Source organism: Argiope bruennichi, chromosome 7 (genome assembly GCF_947563725.1).
Source record: "Argiope bruennichi chromosome 7, qqArgBrue1.1, whole genome shotgun sequence".
Classification (NCBI taxonomy): Eukaryota; Metazoa; Arthropoda; class Arachnida; order Araneae; family Araneidae; genus Argiope; species Argiope bruennichi.
The window spans coordinates 9,638,145-9,656,130 of NC_079157.1; the positions used below are offsets into that span (position 1 = coordinate 9,638,145).

The window sequence follows — 17,986 nt, forward strand, 5'->3', positions numbered from 1 at the left end:
TAGGACTCAACCACAGTTCCCGCCAATGATGCTGTTGTGGCGGTCCGGTTATTCAGTTTTCTTTTTCCGTGTGCCTTCGGGCGGGTCGGAGAGTCAGTGATATGGCTTCCCATAACATATTCTATTGTGTTGCAATATCAATTTTCTATGAAAGATAATTTGCAACTATTTTAAGTGACATTTAAAAGGTATACTACAAAAGCAATCGCTATTATTGAAATGTTATGGCTTTAAACTAAAATTTTAATGCACTCAATCGACAACGTAATTACGCGCAGCAATAAATACCCATTCAGAATTCAATCTAGTAATTTACCATACAGTAAAATACCTTTCGTAGGTATTTCAAAAGATCGTCCCAAAACAGCATATAAACGCGAACCATGATCGAATTGAACATGACTTCATGGTAATCAGAATAAAAACGTCTAAATATCATACATCTCTTTCATTTGTGAGTTCCTCCCGTTTTCAATTCATTTTGCGCATCAAGCACGTCTTATTTTACGTCAGTGGGAACCAACCTGCATATTCTTTAAAAACCCGCAAGGTTAAACATGAAGTTACCAGATACGGCTAAAATAAATTCTTCGCTATCTAGAATACTAAAGAAGCTCGGGTTGCAACATGTTTGACACATTCCTTTTATTTCGTCTTTTGAGCATAATCATTTTAATATAATGCCCATTGTTGAAGAAAGAAGTGAGAAAAAGTCCATTAAGTGTTATCTTAACACTAATTCCCTACCCCGAATTCTCTCCTTTCGTGGGTTTTCTTCCTTGATACATCCGATAAACAAAGATTTACGACTACGCTTTCGATTTATGATATTCAGTGTCTGCGGGAATAAATATTTTCTTTGGACTTTCGAGAAAAGTAAGCACTTTTAAGGACATTTTTGTCGAAAGTGAGCACTTTAAGGTGCTTACAAATTTTTGATTTTCAAATTTAAGCACTTTTTATGACGTTACGCACCCTGTAAATCCTCACGTTGGTGTGGTGTGGAAGTCAGGAAAGGGAGGAGGGTGCCAGCTCATGTGTCGTCCTTGTCATCTGATCGCGGGTCAAAATAAGGAGGTCCCCACTCACCCAATACAGCCCTAAAGTTGCTTTAAAATGGGACATTAATATAAATAAAAAAAAGTGCCTTAAAATCAAATGCAAACCCTCGTCCCCAATAAAACACGCTTTTTCTTTAAGCAAGTTAAATTTGGCAGTGATTTGTTATCATTCATGTAAATGTTTATTAATCTTTTTAACTTCCTTTGCAAAGCTTCTTTGTGGATCACAAAACTATTTTTGGAAAGTAACGTGTGCTGTTCCTCTCTGAAAAAGTATAATGCACCGATGAGAAAGTGGGTAGCAATGTTTAAAATCCCTGTTCTAAAGTAATTGAAAAATTTTATATTAAATTACATCGTCAATTTTATGTTGTGATTTATTATATTTAGAAAAAAAATCTGATTCTACGTTTCTCAGAGTAATATTATATTATATATATATAATTAAACGACCCCAAAAGGTTCTACTGTTTCATGTTAAATAAATGTCATGAGGTTTTGAATCCTTATTTATAAGCAACAGACTTCGTTTAATTCTAGAAGAAAGGCTTCATACATTTTTCCTATTCAAACTTTTTATTTCCTATAGTATACTCTATTGTATTGCAATATCAATTTTCTATGAAAGATAATTTAACTACTTTTTAGATTTCCTGCAACCCCATTTCCAAGAAAAAATTTCAGCTTATGATTCCAAAGTCAGAAATTAAATAAGAAAATAAATCGAATAAATTAATGATAATCATAAAATTAATCAAATTACAAATAGCTACTTAGTAAATTTTAATGAAATCCTTAAAATTTTCATTCCTTTTTATTAAATTAAAAAAAAAAAAAACCACTGCCATAGTACTTTTTTTTGGAGTCTTGATTGTGGTTGTGACCTACAGTTTAAAAATCTATGTTAAATAATAATACCTTGAATTATAGTTTTGCATCAAGTTAAATTCATATTCTATTTAAATAATAAAAATATAGCAAGCAAATGTCTTTTATTAATAAAGATGATTGCAATATTAGGTTTTGGAAAGCAGTAGTCACTTTTACAATAAATATTAGAAAACTGCTATAATCTTTGACAGAACCAATCAGGTACAAAACTTATTATGGAATGCCATTAACAAATTTACAAATATGGGTATTTTTACAAGGGTATGAAAGGCACAGGAGGTAAAAAAGAATTTTTATTATTATTATTATTTGTTACCCAGTCAACATTGATACAAAGTTTTCATTAACACATGTTTTGCTTTATTTTCAGCTGTAACATACTGCAGTGGTTGCGATAAGAATAACTGAAGCAAGTTTCTTGTAGAAGCATGAAAATAAGGTTGTTTCACTGCATGCTCTATTACCAATAGAGGACCACTGATGTCTAAACCATACTTGGGTTTTTGGTCCTCTCCTTTCAGAAGCCCAATGACAACTAAAAACTGATTGTTGAAATCTGTCGCATCTTCTGAATCAAGGCTATAAGCTTTTGATAGTAAGTCATCCGCATACTTGGAAGCTGCAGTTTTAGCGCTGTCATCCTGAAGGGTGACAACCAAAGATATTGTTAAAAACACTTCAAGATAATCTGTAATTGTGGGATCTTTGGGAAGAATTGACATGACATCTTCTTTAGCCTTGTGAAGAGCCACAAGTGTTTCAGGGGTAGGATTTGAAAGAAAATCTGCAAAGCTGAGCTTAGTCATGGGGCTTTTATGGCTGGTTCTGGACATCGGACTTCGATGAGTTTGGTCTCCCATTGCCCTGCTGGATTCATCTTGTGAATCATCATCGTCGTCGTCATCATCATCATCTTCATCAATGTCTTCATAATCCTCGTCGTCATCATCTTCAGGATCATCATCATTCTCACCTAAAATAAGTTTTTATGGATTTTATTATAACAGAAAACTAAACGACAATCTTTTTTCAATCAATACAGAAAGTGAAAAACAAACATCACTTTTTAAAATTTAAATTGGCTTTTAAAGATAGCTTAAGTTTTTTGAGGAATTTTGATGCACTTAAAGACAAATATCAAAGCACTAAATTTACAAATTAGTCTCACCACACAGAGCTTATGAAATTATCCATTTTGCTTTTATAAGCAAATGCACAACTCATGCTGAAAATTTCTTAGTTCATATTACTTTTGAAATGCAATGCAATGACATGATTATATTAATCACAACAAAAAGTTTAACTTTTTATATTGTAATTTCAAGAATTTAAATAATTTTATTGTTCACTTTTCCAATCCACTTATAGAATATCACTTTTAAATGTCATTTTTCATCATTTACTCACATGGCAAAAAGATGTCTGCTTGTGAATGATATACAGTAACACTTGACTAAACCATAGCTGATGAGACTAAAATGATTTATCAACAAATTCTAAGCTAAGCTAAGCAGTACTATTTTTAATATTTGATAACTAATTAATAAATGATTTTAATTAGTCATTTTTCATTATAAGAAATATATTTTTTATAAACAACTATTATATAACTAATGAGATGGAATATTTCTTTGAGAGATTTATATATATATATATATATATATATATTTTGTTTAGTTTTGCCTTTTTGGTTGAATGCATTATTTTTAGGTAAAGTACCTTTAAAATAATTATTAATTTGCAATAATTGAGGATACGAGATACAAATAATTATATAAAATTATCTATTATATTAAAATAAAAAATTACAAATAATAATAAAATTATGTACAAAATTAATCTTTTTTATTACAATATTGAGTTTTTAATTTGAAAAACTTTCTTAGATGTAAATATTAATGCAAAAACAGAATAATGTCAACTTTTCAGTTGACAATGATTAGGATTCTGTTAATGGGGAAGTACAGAAATTTGAATAAATTTTTTTTAGACAAGTTTAGTTTTATTGTTCTATAAATCATAATAAGCATACAAGTAAGATTTATTATGAATCCATTTCTTTTGGCTAAAAATAGTCATATTATATATCTATACTTATAAATAAAGCTCAATGTGTGTGTGTGTGTGTGTGTGTGTGTTGGCTCTCTACAGACCAGGTCATTTGACCTACAGCTACCAAATTTGGTACATGTATACCTTAGAGGTGGGGAATGTGCAGCTGGGGTCCCTTTTTTTGAATTTTTAATTAGAATTTTAATTATTAATTAAAAATTAACTTTCCCGCCAAAAAAATCTTCTCATTTTCCCCACCGCCAAATGAGTAAGGCTTCAGTTTTTCCCCAACAGAAATGAGGCTAGGCTTAAGATTTTTCGGCCGATTATTTCAAACGAATCTGTTTATTTTCTTAATGTTTCATGCATTTAAAATTAAACATTGTTAATGAATCTATCTTTCAGATTCATTCTGAAGTACTTTTGAATTAAAATAATACAGAATAAGGGAAATTAAAAACTTCTAATCAGCATAGCGTTACCCCAACTGGAGTTGAAAATTCACGCATGCGCATTGTGTTATGATTGTTGACATGACAACCATTATCAACGGATGATTTAAATTATTTTTAGGTTAGTTGCCTGCTTTTGTAATTAAATTGTATTTATGTTAGTTATATATTTTTTGTATATGCTTATAGTTTAAGTACATCGTTTTTTAAGTAATTTTTTTAAACCTGTTTTCGACCGATTATTTTAAACGATTCATTTTATTTTCTTAGTGTTTGATGCATTTAAAATTAAACATTATTAATGAATCGATCTGTTCATGATGAATCTGAGAAACTTTTGTAGAGAAATTCTTGAGATATTACATAAATTAAGAAAGATATTCTTTAGTGCCCATAAAGTTTAAACGCTTTGTGACTCTTTTAACAGTAATCATATTATAAAAAATGCTTTGTTTCAGTAAAAAATATTATTATATTAATTGCAGATTCATTCTTTCCAATGTAATTTAAAGCATAAATTCTACGGGAGCTAACAGAAAATTAGAGAGATACATATTACGTTATGACTGAAGGCTTTTATAATATTATGAGTGAATTATATGACTATCAAAATTTGAAGTTTTAAAATATTTTGATGAAGAATCTATTAAAGTAGGAATTACGTAAAATATTTAATTATTAAAATTTAAACAAATATTAAGATTGGCGAACCAGCTGGTTCTCAAAGGCGGCTAGTGTGTGTGTGTGTATATATATATATATATATATAAATTTTAGTGGGAACATTTTAAATATCAATACAATTCATTATAACAGTATAAGCTTTCATACAAACTTCACTGAATTGACTTATATAACTTATTATAAGACTGCATGTCATATTGGACAATTCAAATTTAACATAAAAGATTTTTTTTTTCTATTTGAATAAAATTATATTTATAAAGGTCTAAATTCATTAACAGGATATAAGAAAATTTTTATAGTTAAAAAACAATTTTGTTAGTTATAACTATACCATACAAAATTACAAACATTACCTTTAACCAATAAAATATACATTTGAAGTTTTTAATTCAAATCTAAAATCGTGTCTTTAGGAATGACTAGTTTAGTTTAGACAAGTTAGACAAAGTGAGAAAAAAAGGGTAAACACTTTTTTTCTTTTTTTCTCGAATTTATGAAAGTTTAAGACACATGGTTATTTGAGATTAATTAACGATTTTCTCAATTTTGTCTTCTTTTAGAGTGACAAGCCCATCCATCATACATACTTTGATAAGCACGACAAGGGGTATATATATATATATTATATGACTTACTAGGATACTAAGCCTCCAGCTCGCTACCACTTGCCAATACACTATAATTGCTACGGAATTACCTTTTTGAGCCTTTCTTTGCCCTATGTTAATTACATCTTGGCTATTTTGTTGATAAATACAGTCAGCTTCAGAATAGCAGCATATTGCCATCAACAGTGTTTATAATAATCACACTGACTATTCAGATTAACTATTTTCAAACAAAATTAATGCTCAAAAACAACAAATTCTTTAGAATTTAAATTTAGATGCAATGTTATGGTGAATGAGTTGTAACTTTTCAGCAAATATGTGTTCTTGCTTCTGATTGCATGTTTGGTGCAATTGATTGTTATGTCTTCTGAGAATGGCTATGTGTTATTGTTTCATCAGCTTTTTATATAATATAGATATGTCGATTAGAAATTTAACAAAAAGCAAATTTTTGTAGTTTGAAATCCTAATGATTTTGGTTTACAACATTCCATTTACTATGACACAACTCGAATATACATAAAAGATTATAAATAGCTAGCAGAATAGCAAAAATTTTCATTTCATGATCTTTTACTCATCAAAATATCGCAATAAACAAGAAAAATTTAATATCACACAAACAGTTTATAGAGGAAATACTTTTTATATTCTAATGAAATGATTCATAAAAATTTCATTTATTTGAGTACATAGCATATAATATTTAATAGTTTCTTAGATTGTCAATCCATTTCTTAGGACATATTTCTACAAATATCTTGGACTTTTTTTTTTGTCATCTGTATTTTAATTTACTTCCAACTAGATAAATGCTGGGACTAATTTCTCTCTACCATATTTTTTGCTAGAATATAGGTACTTTTCTTTTATTAAAGCATATGCATTCCTCAACACTAGTCGTTAAAACCAAATTGAATTTTTCAATAAACAATTTGTTATGTGTATTTAAACAACTACCTCATTCCATATTATTAAGTTTTAAAAAATCATCCCTAATGTAACAAATTCATTTCAATATGTTCAATGCCTTTCATATCAAGAATGATTGTATATATACCTCTTTCTAACCTCAAGACAAAAAAATTTGTGAAGAATTAATTCATAAATCTAATTGCTGATTTAATAATCAAATGAAATGATTTTTTAGAATGGAACTTCTTTTATTAAGTCTTCTAAAAGCTGATTTGTGTTTTGGTAACACTTTTTGCTAATTTATTAATTTTGAAAAAAGTTATAGAATTAACTTTTCAGGCCAAGTCATGAAAATAGATTATACATTAAGTTCAACATTTAGTTAGAATTCACTTTCCAAGATTTATAGTTATAAAAAGCATAGCATTTTTAAATTTTCTGGCATAGTCTTGCATATTTTTGTAATTGTATTCAGAACATATGCCCCTGAAACTTCCCAAAATCAATGAGTAGATCACTACTCTGGCATGGAATCCAATCAGTTACTGTTAGAACCATCTTTACCTACTTTATCGATGAGCCAAACCTGGTCTGTTATTTTTAAATGAGAGAACAATAAAAACAAATTAGAAATACATTCAACAAACTGTACAGAGGATACAGACTATGTTCTCCAAACATTCTGCAATAATGGAAACAAGAGAATATGCATTATCCTAACCAGATAGCAAATGATAAACTAATTGCTATTTGTCATTTCAGCATGCAAAAGGATGACTACATGAAGATATACATTATAATAAATATAATAAGCATTGGGCATTGCAATAAAATAAATTTTATCACTCATTTCAGATGTGTTCTAAAGATAAATACAGGGCAGAGTTGGGACGAATGGGACAGATTTTTAAAAATTTTTCTCTTTACTAGTTTAGACTTATCAAGAGAGAAATTTATAAAAATCTAATAGTATGTTCTTTATATTATTTTTTAAAAAATATACAAAAAACAACTAAACACAAACAACTAGTTTTTATTTTCATATCCAAAAAAAGTATTTTTGTCCTACAACTTTCTTACATGAGGGAGGTAAAAGTTTTAATAAATAACTTTCATTATTTAGGTTCCTTTTTTTCCCATCACTTAATATTTATTATATTACTTATTACTCTATTATATTTACAGTAGAATCTCATTAACTGAAATTAGGTGGTAAATAATTAATTTTAGGTAGACATTTTTTTATGTAAAAAATACAGAATGATCTACAGTATGTATTTGGAAAATTTGGAGATAGACAACTCTGCATTGGCTAACTTGTCATAAGCTGAAACTCACTAAATAAACACTTAAATGCAACCATCTTGGTGAAATCATAACATCTTATGTATAACAGAGGTTGGCAATCTTGGTGAAATTTGAAAATCATCAAATAAATCTGGAAACTATAAAAATACACAAATACCAAGATTCTATAAAATTATATCCTATCTTTATGATCACATTGCAAAAACAAATAGCCTAGAATAGTGCATTAAACACATATAAATGTGTAAATATTTTCATAGCTCCTGGGTTGAAAATCTTAGAATTAAGTCAAGAATAGCAAACTATATTATACATAATGTAAGCATCTTAGTTGTTGAATCTGGAAGGCCGCTGTATTATATAAGTAAAAAAAAAAGGTCCCATCGAATTTTTTCCCCAAGACTATCATCTCAAATTTCTACAAAAGTAATTCTTAAAAAGGATTATCTTTTGAATGCAAAATAATTTACGATGAAAACAAACAGCAGTTTTTATACATAAAAAGAACACAATCTTTTTTTAAATGCTTTTAAAGAAAGGGAAAAGGAGAAGCAATCAGGATTTGTATTACAGTTAACCTTTATCCAAAGAAAGTTATATATATATTAGTGCCTTCTGTTATATTTATAATACTTCATCAAATAACTGTAGGCATATAGAGGAAAATAAGCTGTCTCAGTTTAAGCTATATTGCTGGAAAAAAGTATAGTTTTTAGTATAGTTAATAGATCAACAGAAAATACATCTTTGAATAAAAATATTATTTTTCCAAAAATATATTTGCTTAATTTAATAAAAATGTATAGTGTACATGTACAATTTAATCTTCTAAATTATTTAAAATAATTCACATCATTCATGATATAATATTAGTTTTTAATTTACTAAAGAAATACCCGCAATTTAATTATTTTCAAACGTATTCCTAGAAATTCCTAATAATCAAAAAGCATACATAATCTATAGTGGTCAATGCAATAATATGCAACAATTTCAAAATACTATCATAAAATATATATAATTACTTTGATAAAATTGTAACAAACATCCTTCCAGCAGGAATATCAAAATAATAAAACTCATAAATATGGTAATGCGATGCTGTGCAAATGATGCTATGGAAATCACTATAATAAAAGCTATCTCGAAGACCTTAAATCCAGCAAGCAATTGTTAAAAACACATAATAACAACTCTTGAATTCCTACGATTTAAATTTGTATATCATTTAACATTGCAAATTAAATGAAAGAATATCTTACCTTCATCTTCACTCAGTGATCCTAAAACCTCCAGTTTGCCCAATTCTCCCATTTTATCTTTAATAAATTGGCAACCATCTTCACCAAAGTTATTTCCATTTAATATAATAGTCTCTAAAGACTCCTTGTGAGCAAGTGCACCAACTATAGCTTCCCCTCCTGTTATGTCAATTTCATTGAAGCCTAGATTGATATTTCTAATTTCAGGGCAGCCATCTTCAAGAGCATTTGCTAAGGCAAGAGCACCTCCTGTCCGTACAAGACAGTCACCGAGATTCAGCATCTGAAGATGATGTAGAGATGGTAAACAATCAGCTATGCATTGTGCACCTTTTTCTGTCAAGCTATTGTCTTCAAGATTGATAACTTTTAACTTAGGATTTGCATAGAATGCATCTGCTAAAGCCTTAATACCAGGAGAATAAATCCCATTTTGAGGCATTGCAATCGATTCCAAAGTTCCCAATTCTTTCAAAAACTCTGCAACAGCAATTGCTCCATCATTCTCCAGTCGATTGCGACCACAGACGAAAATCTTCAATTTCATTGGGGTGCCTGCACGCAGGCTGCTTTCAATACAATGAGATATAGATTCTGACAGCAATCTGGCTCCTTGGATACCCAACCCATTGTTATTAAAATGAAGTTCTTCCAAAGTATAACAGCAAGGAGATTGTAAAAGCTCTTGGAGACCTACCAATCCTCTTGGACCAAAAGCATTGTCACTCAGGTCTAACACTACTAATTTAGCATTTGCTGTCATTATACCTTTACTCAAATGACTTAAGGCTTGAGGAATTTCAGTCTTATCTCTTCTTGTAAACATGTCTTTCCATAGTGCTTTTTTAAAAGCAGACTGGCTTTCTAAAGCCTTGCCGATAGCTTTTGCAGCAGGAATACCAACTGTATTTCCTTCCAGTTGCAATGTTGTCATGCCAGGGCAATTTTCGATCGCCTTCACGATTTCGGCAGCATCTTCCTCGGTGTCTAATGTTAAGGCTTTTCCAACAAAACTTACTTCTTTATCTTTGTCTTCTTCATCAACAGATGCAGCTGCAAGTTTCTCAATTAAATTATCAACAGAAGCCATGTTGAATCCAACTTTTTTTAATGTAAGTACCACAAACAATTTTGTGAATCAGATTCAAATGTGGATTTGATGCAAAAGGCGGTTACAGTTGCCGCGAAGTGCAATGCAGCCAGATTTCTGATTAGAAATATAGAAAATAAATAAATGGTCAGCCATAGAAGTTGACGAAAAAAAATTATTACGATCTCAAGAATTATAAAATTACGAACTTTTACGATTAAATACACAAAATTTTTGTAAATGACGTCATTTTTCCAAAAGAGAAAATAGAAATTCTCCTTCCATTTCTCTGTATTCTTTTCCATTTTTCAAAAGATCATGTCTAGTCTTATATTTTGTTAAGCATTACATCCTATATTTCGATTTGAAACGATACGACGAAAATCTTTTTTAAAGAATGGTCTAAGGCTAGCATATCGGCCAACACATTTTGTCAATTAAGAGAGGAATAACTATCACTTGATGAGAGAAAATTTGTTTCAGGATTCAAAGGAACAGTTGTCGCAAACAAATCCCATGGTCTCACCGTTATAAATGTGCAACATACAACTGTTCACTTGCTGATATATTGCAGATGTTTGAGATATGAGGTAGTGGTTCGGATTCTGTTCAGTCTTTTTTCCCCCAAATTAAAGCTTTCTTTTCTCTTCAAAGTACATAAATAGTTAAGCCAAATCATCAGAGAGAGATTTTGGGACAAAAAAAGTTATAAGCTCAATTCAACTTTGGTTTATGTGACGTAGTTCTTGACTAATTCTGACTGGATTGACTAACTTGATTTCCAGCAGGGTATATACCGCTTTATAGGGCACAGCAATTGGAAGGGGGAGAGGCACGTATACCAAGTACTTCAATCAAGTATCAATAAATGTACAATAAAGTATTTCACTATATTGTATCATATTTTTTTACAATATTCAAATAGCGGAAAACTTAGCACTTTTTTGTTAATATTGAGTTCCATTATTTTATGATATTATCCGAATATTGTACAGTGTAGAATCAACATTGTACAATAGCCACTCTTTACCAATATTTTAAATATTGTACCAAACAGTTTGTAATATTAAAGAATTAAACCCAATATCCTATTAGAGGGGGGTGGGGGTAAAATTAAAACTTTCATATATCATATTTAGACTCTTTTTTAAATGACATTTGTTAATTTTGTCACTTCTCCTGTTGCAAATTACTTTGTGATTCGAACATTAGCCTTAGCTAATCGGTGTTTCATCCATTGGACAAGCAAGATTTGGAATAGTAACTTAAGATTATGGCAATTTCGGATTTGCTAAAGAATTTAGTTGAATTAAACATTTAAAAAATAGCTACTTACTTAGATTCGAATTATTTGCTTTCAAAAAATTTGGGATATTAATATCTTATTTTTGTATAATTTTTCCGAAGGTGCTAAACGTTTCTTGATTTGAATCTGAATATTAAAATTTTAACATTAAGAAAAGAGTGAAATAGAATTCTTTGTAAAATTCTAAACATCATACGCGCAATAAATTGCTTAAACAGAATAAATTTTAAAAAATGCTTTAATCCCACATTACTATTAGAGCAAGGCATGATAATTTTAACATTTTGATATTAATATTTATATAATGTTGATTTCTTTATATAAAAATATTTGAAATATTTTTCAACTTTTACAAACATAGTAAATTAATTCACATTATGGTAATTTTAAGATTTTATTAATGCATCTGAAGAAAAATTGAAAAAAACATGCAAAATTTTGAGTAATAAATTAATCCATTAAATAGGAATTGAAATCTGCTGTCTCAAATTTTAAGCTATCACATGAGAACATTTCATCACATGAGAAGTCACTTAGTGTCAATCCGACAGAAAAACATCATGTTCTTACATGACTCAAATTTTGGAATCACAAACATTTAGAAAAGCGAGGTTTTTGGACCATCTCAAACTTAATTGAATTCTAAAATTTTTTTTCTCTAGACCAGAATTTCTTTTTTCGTGAATAATCAGCTTAAGCCGGTTTTAAACAGTCATGTGACTATCATCTCAAAATCGTTTGAGCTTCAAAACTTATATATATATATATATATATATATAACTTCTTATGTCCGTGCTCTTTATTAGCCATACAGGAGAATCGGGCGCATGGCGGACATTTGCGTCAAGTTGTAATTTTTTATTGGGTATAGGGCGATTCATTATTATCTTTTAGTATTCCTAAAAGCGAAAAATTGATGTCGCAGAAACTATAAGTCGTCAATTTTCTTCTTATGCATTTTGTGGCTTCAAAGACCCCAAACTAAAACAACATCAAGTTCTCTCATGATGGCAAGATATAAATGAGACCAAGCTTTTTGAAGAAACCTCATTTAGACTCTTCGGTAGAAACGCTTTGTCAGATTTACAAAAATAACAAAGTTTTAGAAGTTTTTATATGATTGAGAATTTTACTTACAACGACCATTCTTATAATAAAAGGAAAAAGAAGTTTTCAGAATTATTATTAACTAATTGTTTTCGGCGACTAGATTTTCTTTTCTTATACATGCATTTAAAATAATTCGCGAGATCCAGATATTATTCATTCCCCCCTGCCACACTCACTTTACAGATTGTGTCAATTTTTTATTTCATATGAAACTAATGCTAATAGCACTTCTACTCCCAATCAAAATTTCATAATAAATGAAAAATGCCCTTCTTACAACCACCATCCCTTTTCGAAGGAAATTTTACAAGCATTACTTCATTGTAGATTCTCTATAGGAAAACACAATCACAACTGCTGGAAAGAAATATATAATGTGTTGTATTTGTCAATTTTTATTTCGTATGAAATCTCAGTATCTTTAGATATCATAGATCAGGGATCGGTTGCCCTTCCATTTTCGACAGATATCGCAAAATAGACACTTCTCCCCCCCCCCAAATTTCAATAACTTGACTGATTTCGTCAATTTTCACCCAATAAATGTCGCCATTTCTCAATCATAGCTAACTAAATAATCAGAAAGCTTTATGGCAGCATTTAAAATTAAACCCTCGTTTACTTTGACAAGATATGTGTTTCATCAAATTTTGTCGCAATAATTATATTGATGTTAAAATATTGCCACTGAAAATGGTTCGTATTAATAAAGAACAAGTATTTAGTTATGTCGATCAGCTTTGATTAATTATATCGCATCACAACAAATATATATATTGTTACGAAAATTGTCCAGGGTTCGTTTGGATAGTGGGGGTTACATGGTGTGAAGAACACTCAATCACCAGGTGGAAGTAGAAAATAAAACAACGACGTTTATTTACACGAAGACACACAGGACAGCACAAAGACGACAACTATATACAGCACAGAAGACTATTATCTTCAGCCGAGACGTGCAGCATACAACAGACTACTGCAGACAGTAGCACACAGCTTAGTTCAGCACTAGCTTGACTCCGTCGCTGCTCCGCTTATCTCTGGAAGGCCAATTCTTTATCGTCGACTCCGGCTACGACGACTCCACTGGTCCACGACTACGACTCCTATCTGGTTCACCACGACGACTATTCTTTCGCTTCCGACTCCACTGGTTCGCAACTCAATTCACCCTCGATCCCGACTTCTCTTCGACTCCACTGGTCCGCAACTCAATTCACCGTCGATCCCGACTACTCTTCGACTCCACTGGTCCACGACTACCCCGTCAGCGGCAGGACTGCTTCCTTTTATAGGCATCAGGAGGCGGGGCTAGAAGCCTCTCAACCAATCAGGAACGTTCGAGGCGTAACTCTGTTCCTACTGGACGAATCGGGAAAATTCTCGATGTTTCGAGTATAATCAATTTTGGCACCAAATTCGTCGCCAAATGGTTGCCAAGTCTGTCGCCAAGCTCTGGGACCTCCCATGGAACCAACTATGCTGGGAAGCCGCCTCACAGATTCGTAACAATATATATATATTCCTATGAATGTTTAATACGAGATTTCATATGAAACAATAATTGCGAAATCAGACCAGTTGTTGAGGCTGGGCGAATGGTTCATGTGACATGCTTGTTATTGAAAAATATATAGATTTATTTGAAATCAGCTAAGTCACATGGATGCTTAGCTTGGTTTTTAATAATTTCAATTTTTCAAGAAATCTTGAATTTCATCGAAATCAGTGATACTGAGGAATTTTTTACAATAAACTAGCTGGTAATCGACGCGTTGCTGCCGCTGAAGAAATAATTTTGGAAATAAAGTTTGAAATTTAAAATAGCCGCCTTGTTTAATTAGGAACGATAGAAAGATTGATATTTGTTTTCTTATCAGCAATGAATACATTCATTGAAATTTAATGATATATAAAGGAGAAGTACAAATAATATTTATTCAATTTTTTTGACTTCATTGTTCAACTGTTTTAGGCCAGATAATATTTTTTTGCTTTTATGTTTTCAGCAAAAATAAATAAATTGTTTTGGCTGTTCGACTCGTAAGCAACAACCCAATGTCGAAAACGTGGATTTTCTAGGTTCAATCCGCACAATTGAAGTGATTGACTTTGCGCTTGTTGATAGTCATCGAGAATGCATGTCGAATGAGGAACTACAGTCGTTTGAAATCAAAAGGTATGTCGGTGGGAATAATGGGAATGCGTAGAATCTGCACATCTTCTCTAATCGACTTTCGTTAAGAATAGTTGCCTCTCTTCTTGCCGCATATTAGTCTTTTCTGATGCACATAATCAGGTAGCATATAAACGCCGTTTTTCAATTCTTACGGAATTTTGATCTTGAGATTCTGAAGCACGCAAATTTCATTTCGTAAACGACCTGCTTTATTCCTAGAGATGCATAATCCACGATTTTTTGAATAACAAATAATATTGCTATTGTTATTTTTAAATATGCGTTCCAAATATCTGTTATTTCAATCATATTATTAATTAAAAATTATTACTTAATATTAAATATAAAATTTATTCATTGTAATTAATACTTAATTTACTAATTTAATTAACGTGTGAATGAATTAATTTATCTGTTTCAGCTTACTTCTTAAATTTTATTTTTTTCTTCTCAAAACTATTTATTTAATTTATTTATTAGAGTGAACCATTTTCTGGAAAAGATGAGTTAAAAATATATGTCATTTCTTTAAAATGTTTACTTTAGTCCTATATTCTACCAATAGATGGCGCCAGCAGTAAACAGAGTACATGTAATCAAAATCAATCACGTCACGAGCAATTAAAAATGATCTGTATGGAATAGCGCATCATCAAATACGAATATCGGTCACTCCCGTAAAGTGCAGCGGTGACTTCGTACTTTCCAGTGAAGCCTCGCACTTTCCGGTGAATCACCGCTCCGATAAATTTCAGTGACATGCAATTCAATGATACGATACAATAATTCCAATAACCGGTCCGTTCACTTTTCAATCCAATCACAGATTTCTTTCGAGAGCTTCCATTGGACAGATCGTATGGATTGTAACTTTGCAGTGAAGTCACCGCTCCGGCAAATTTCAGTGATATCGTATCGATTGTTACTTTCTATCGTGATCCAAAACCTGTAATCGAAATATCACCAGTAAGATCGTATCAAGGATTTGAATCACACCCCTCTTTGAAAAATATTGATCACTTGTATTTGTGACTTTTTGATATTCGTTACGTAATAACCGCTCTGAAAATATTCGTCGTCCCTATTTATTCCTCGCTTGTCGTTCCCTGTTTGTTTGAAAAATCTCGAATCGATTTATTTCTATATGCTGCGCTAGTAGATCTAAGTGATGAAGGTTTGGGGACATATATTTTGTTGAAGAAATCAACACAATATATGCTTCTATAACCGAAAAATCGTTTGTCGATTCACTAAATAAGCTGAAGAGTTACTGTTTGTACTGGAAAATTTCCATTGTATTTATAACTTAACTTAATCGGTATCAGAAATAATAATTCTGTTTTGAATGTGTGAGATAAACTCTGAATAATATGTGAGGTTCGCCGTAGATAAAATGTTGCGCACGTTGAAATACAACATTCTGCATAGATGACCATACATTAACGAGAAGTAAAAAATGAGTGCTCGCATTCAATATTTTCGGTTTCATTTCATTCTTTTTGATTGACATCAGTCATAATAGTTTCATTTGTTGAAATATGTGCGATTAAATCCGAATGACATGTGCCATTTGCCATTAACTCTTTGTCTTTTGTTAATTGTCAGTTTTAAAATATAACCTTCGCGCAAGTGCAAGCAATAATTTGACGAAGTTTCATTGCAATAGGTTGAATGGTACAGTAGCGCATAAGGTACGAATAAACAAAAATTCATTTTTATGTATTAGATAGTTATAGGGGTATAGGCAAATATATATATATATATATATATATATATATATATATATATATATATATATATATATATATATATATATATATATATAAACCTTTTTTGTATAAAATAATTATTTTTGTTCGTAAAATTTTTATACCACCATCTGTTACTTCTGTTACTTTTATATTATCGTTTTCCTTTATTTCTTAATTATTATTATTATTATTTTTTTATTTTTTTTTTACCAAAATGAAAGTTTTCTTGGTATGCGAATTTTCATTGGCATTGTTGAACAAAATTTTTCTTTTATGTATTTTATAAACTTCGATATAAATAAAAAAATTATGATTAATTATTAAGAAAATATTAAGTGAAGTAATTATTTTATTTTATTTGTTTTTTCCGTGGAGAAAGGGAGGCAGGTATTCTTAATTAATCCGATTTAGTGGGTAGGAATGCTGAAACAAATGTTTGTCTACGGTGTAAAAATTTCTGAAGTTCGATTCCCCTTTAAGCAGGGATTCTTTTCCTATTAGTCACTCCAACGTGGACACTACAGATATAGAATGAGAAGATTTTCAGTGGTTGTTTCTCGCTTCTCTTTTGAGCGCAGTAATGTTGTGGAGTCGAATGACCTCCACTCCAATGATGGAATTCATTCCTGAAGGTTTCTACCATGTTGATGATAGTCATTAGGATTCGACCTTAGTTGCCGCCTCTCTGATATCACGATGACAGTCATTTAACTAGCAACTCCAATGTGTAGTCATCTGATTATCTAACTATTCACAATACCTTAGAAGGAAGTGAATAACCAACGGGGTTTAAAAATATGAAAGGGAAACAATATAAAAAAAGTCGAAGTAAATACATAAAAAAGTAGATGGTCAATCTGAGGTAATAAATAATATGCTTGGACAGGATATATATCAATTTTCATGTAAAAAAATGTTATTTTTAAAAACAGGAAAATGTATACAAATAACAATTATAACAACTTAATAAATCAACAATCAGAAATTTGACGAGAAGAATAATTAACTTTGGGGCAAATGATAATAGGAAGAAAAGAATTTTGGTGACTAAAGAAAGCTCTAGTTTTGCACTTCGAAAAGAAAGAATAATATTATCAAGGGAATGATCTTATTTGTAAGCAATATTTATAGGTAACTGAATGACCTCTTAGAGAATACATCATAGATATACTACATGTCCAAGATGGCTTCACACAAGATGTCATCGTCTCACAATTTTATATAAGATCAGCAGAAGAATCAATGATAGTACGATTTTGCTATTGAACCCTTTCATTACGAAAATGACTCCATGCCCTTAAATACTAAACC

General features: G+C 30.6%; 1 protein-coding gene across 1 annotated transcript; it reads right to left on the reverse strand.

Moving 5' to 3' along the window:
- Positions 1-2,232: 2,232 nt before the first annotated feature.
- Positions 2,233-10,419, reverse strand: LOC129976649 (ran GTPase-activating protein 1-like). Its single transcript, XM_056090330.1, has 2 exons — positions 9,240-10,419; positions 2,233-2,925 (listed from the first exon to the last, which is right to left on the reverse strand). The coding sequence occupies exons 1-2, from the start codon at positions 10,327-10,329 to the stop codon at positions 2,273-2,275; spliced, it is 1,743 nt and encodes a 580-aa protein (XP_055946305.1). The 5' UTR covers positions 10,330-10,419; the 3' UTR covers positions 2,233-2,272.
- Between the last annotated feature and the right edge of the window lie 7,567 nt (positions 10,420-17,986).

What these genes read in the sequence shown, in the direction of transcription:
- LOC129976649 (XM_056090330.1), bottom strand. Translation starts at nt 10,329, where the DNA reads ATGGCTTCTGTTGATAATTTAATTGAGAAACTTGCAGCTGCATCTGTT. An exon ending in ATCACTGAGTGAAGATGAAG is followed by an intron (nt 2,926 to 9,239) that starts GTAAGATATTCT and finishes AACTTATTTTAG; the next exon opens with GTGAGAATGATGATGATCCT.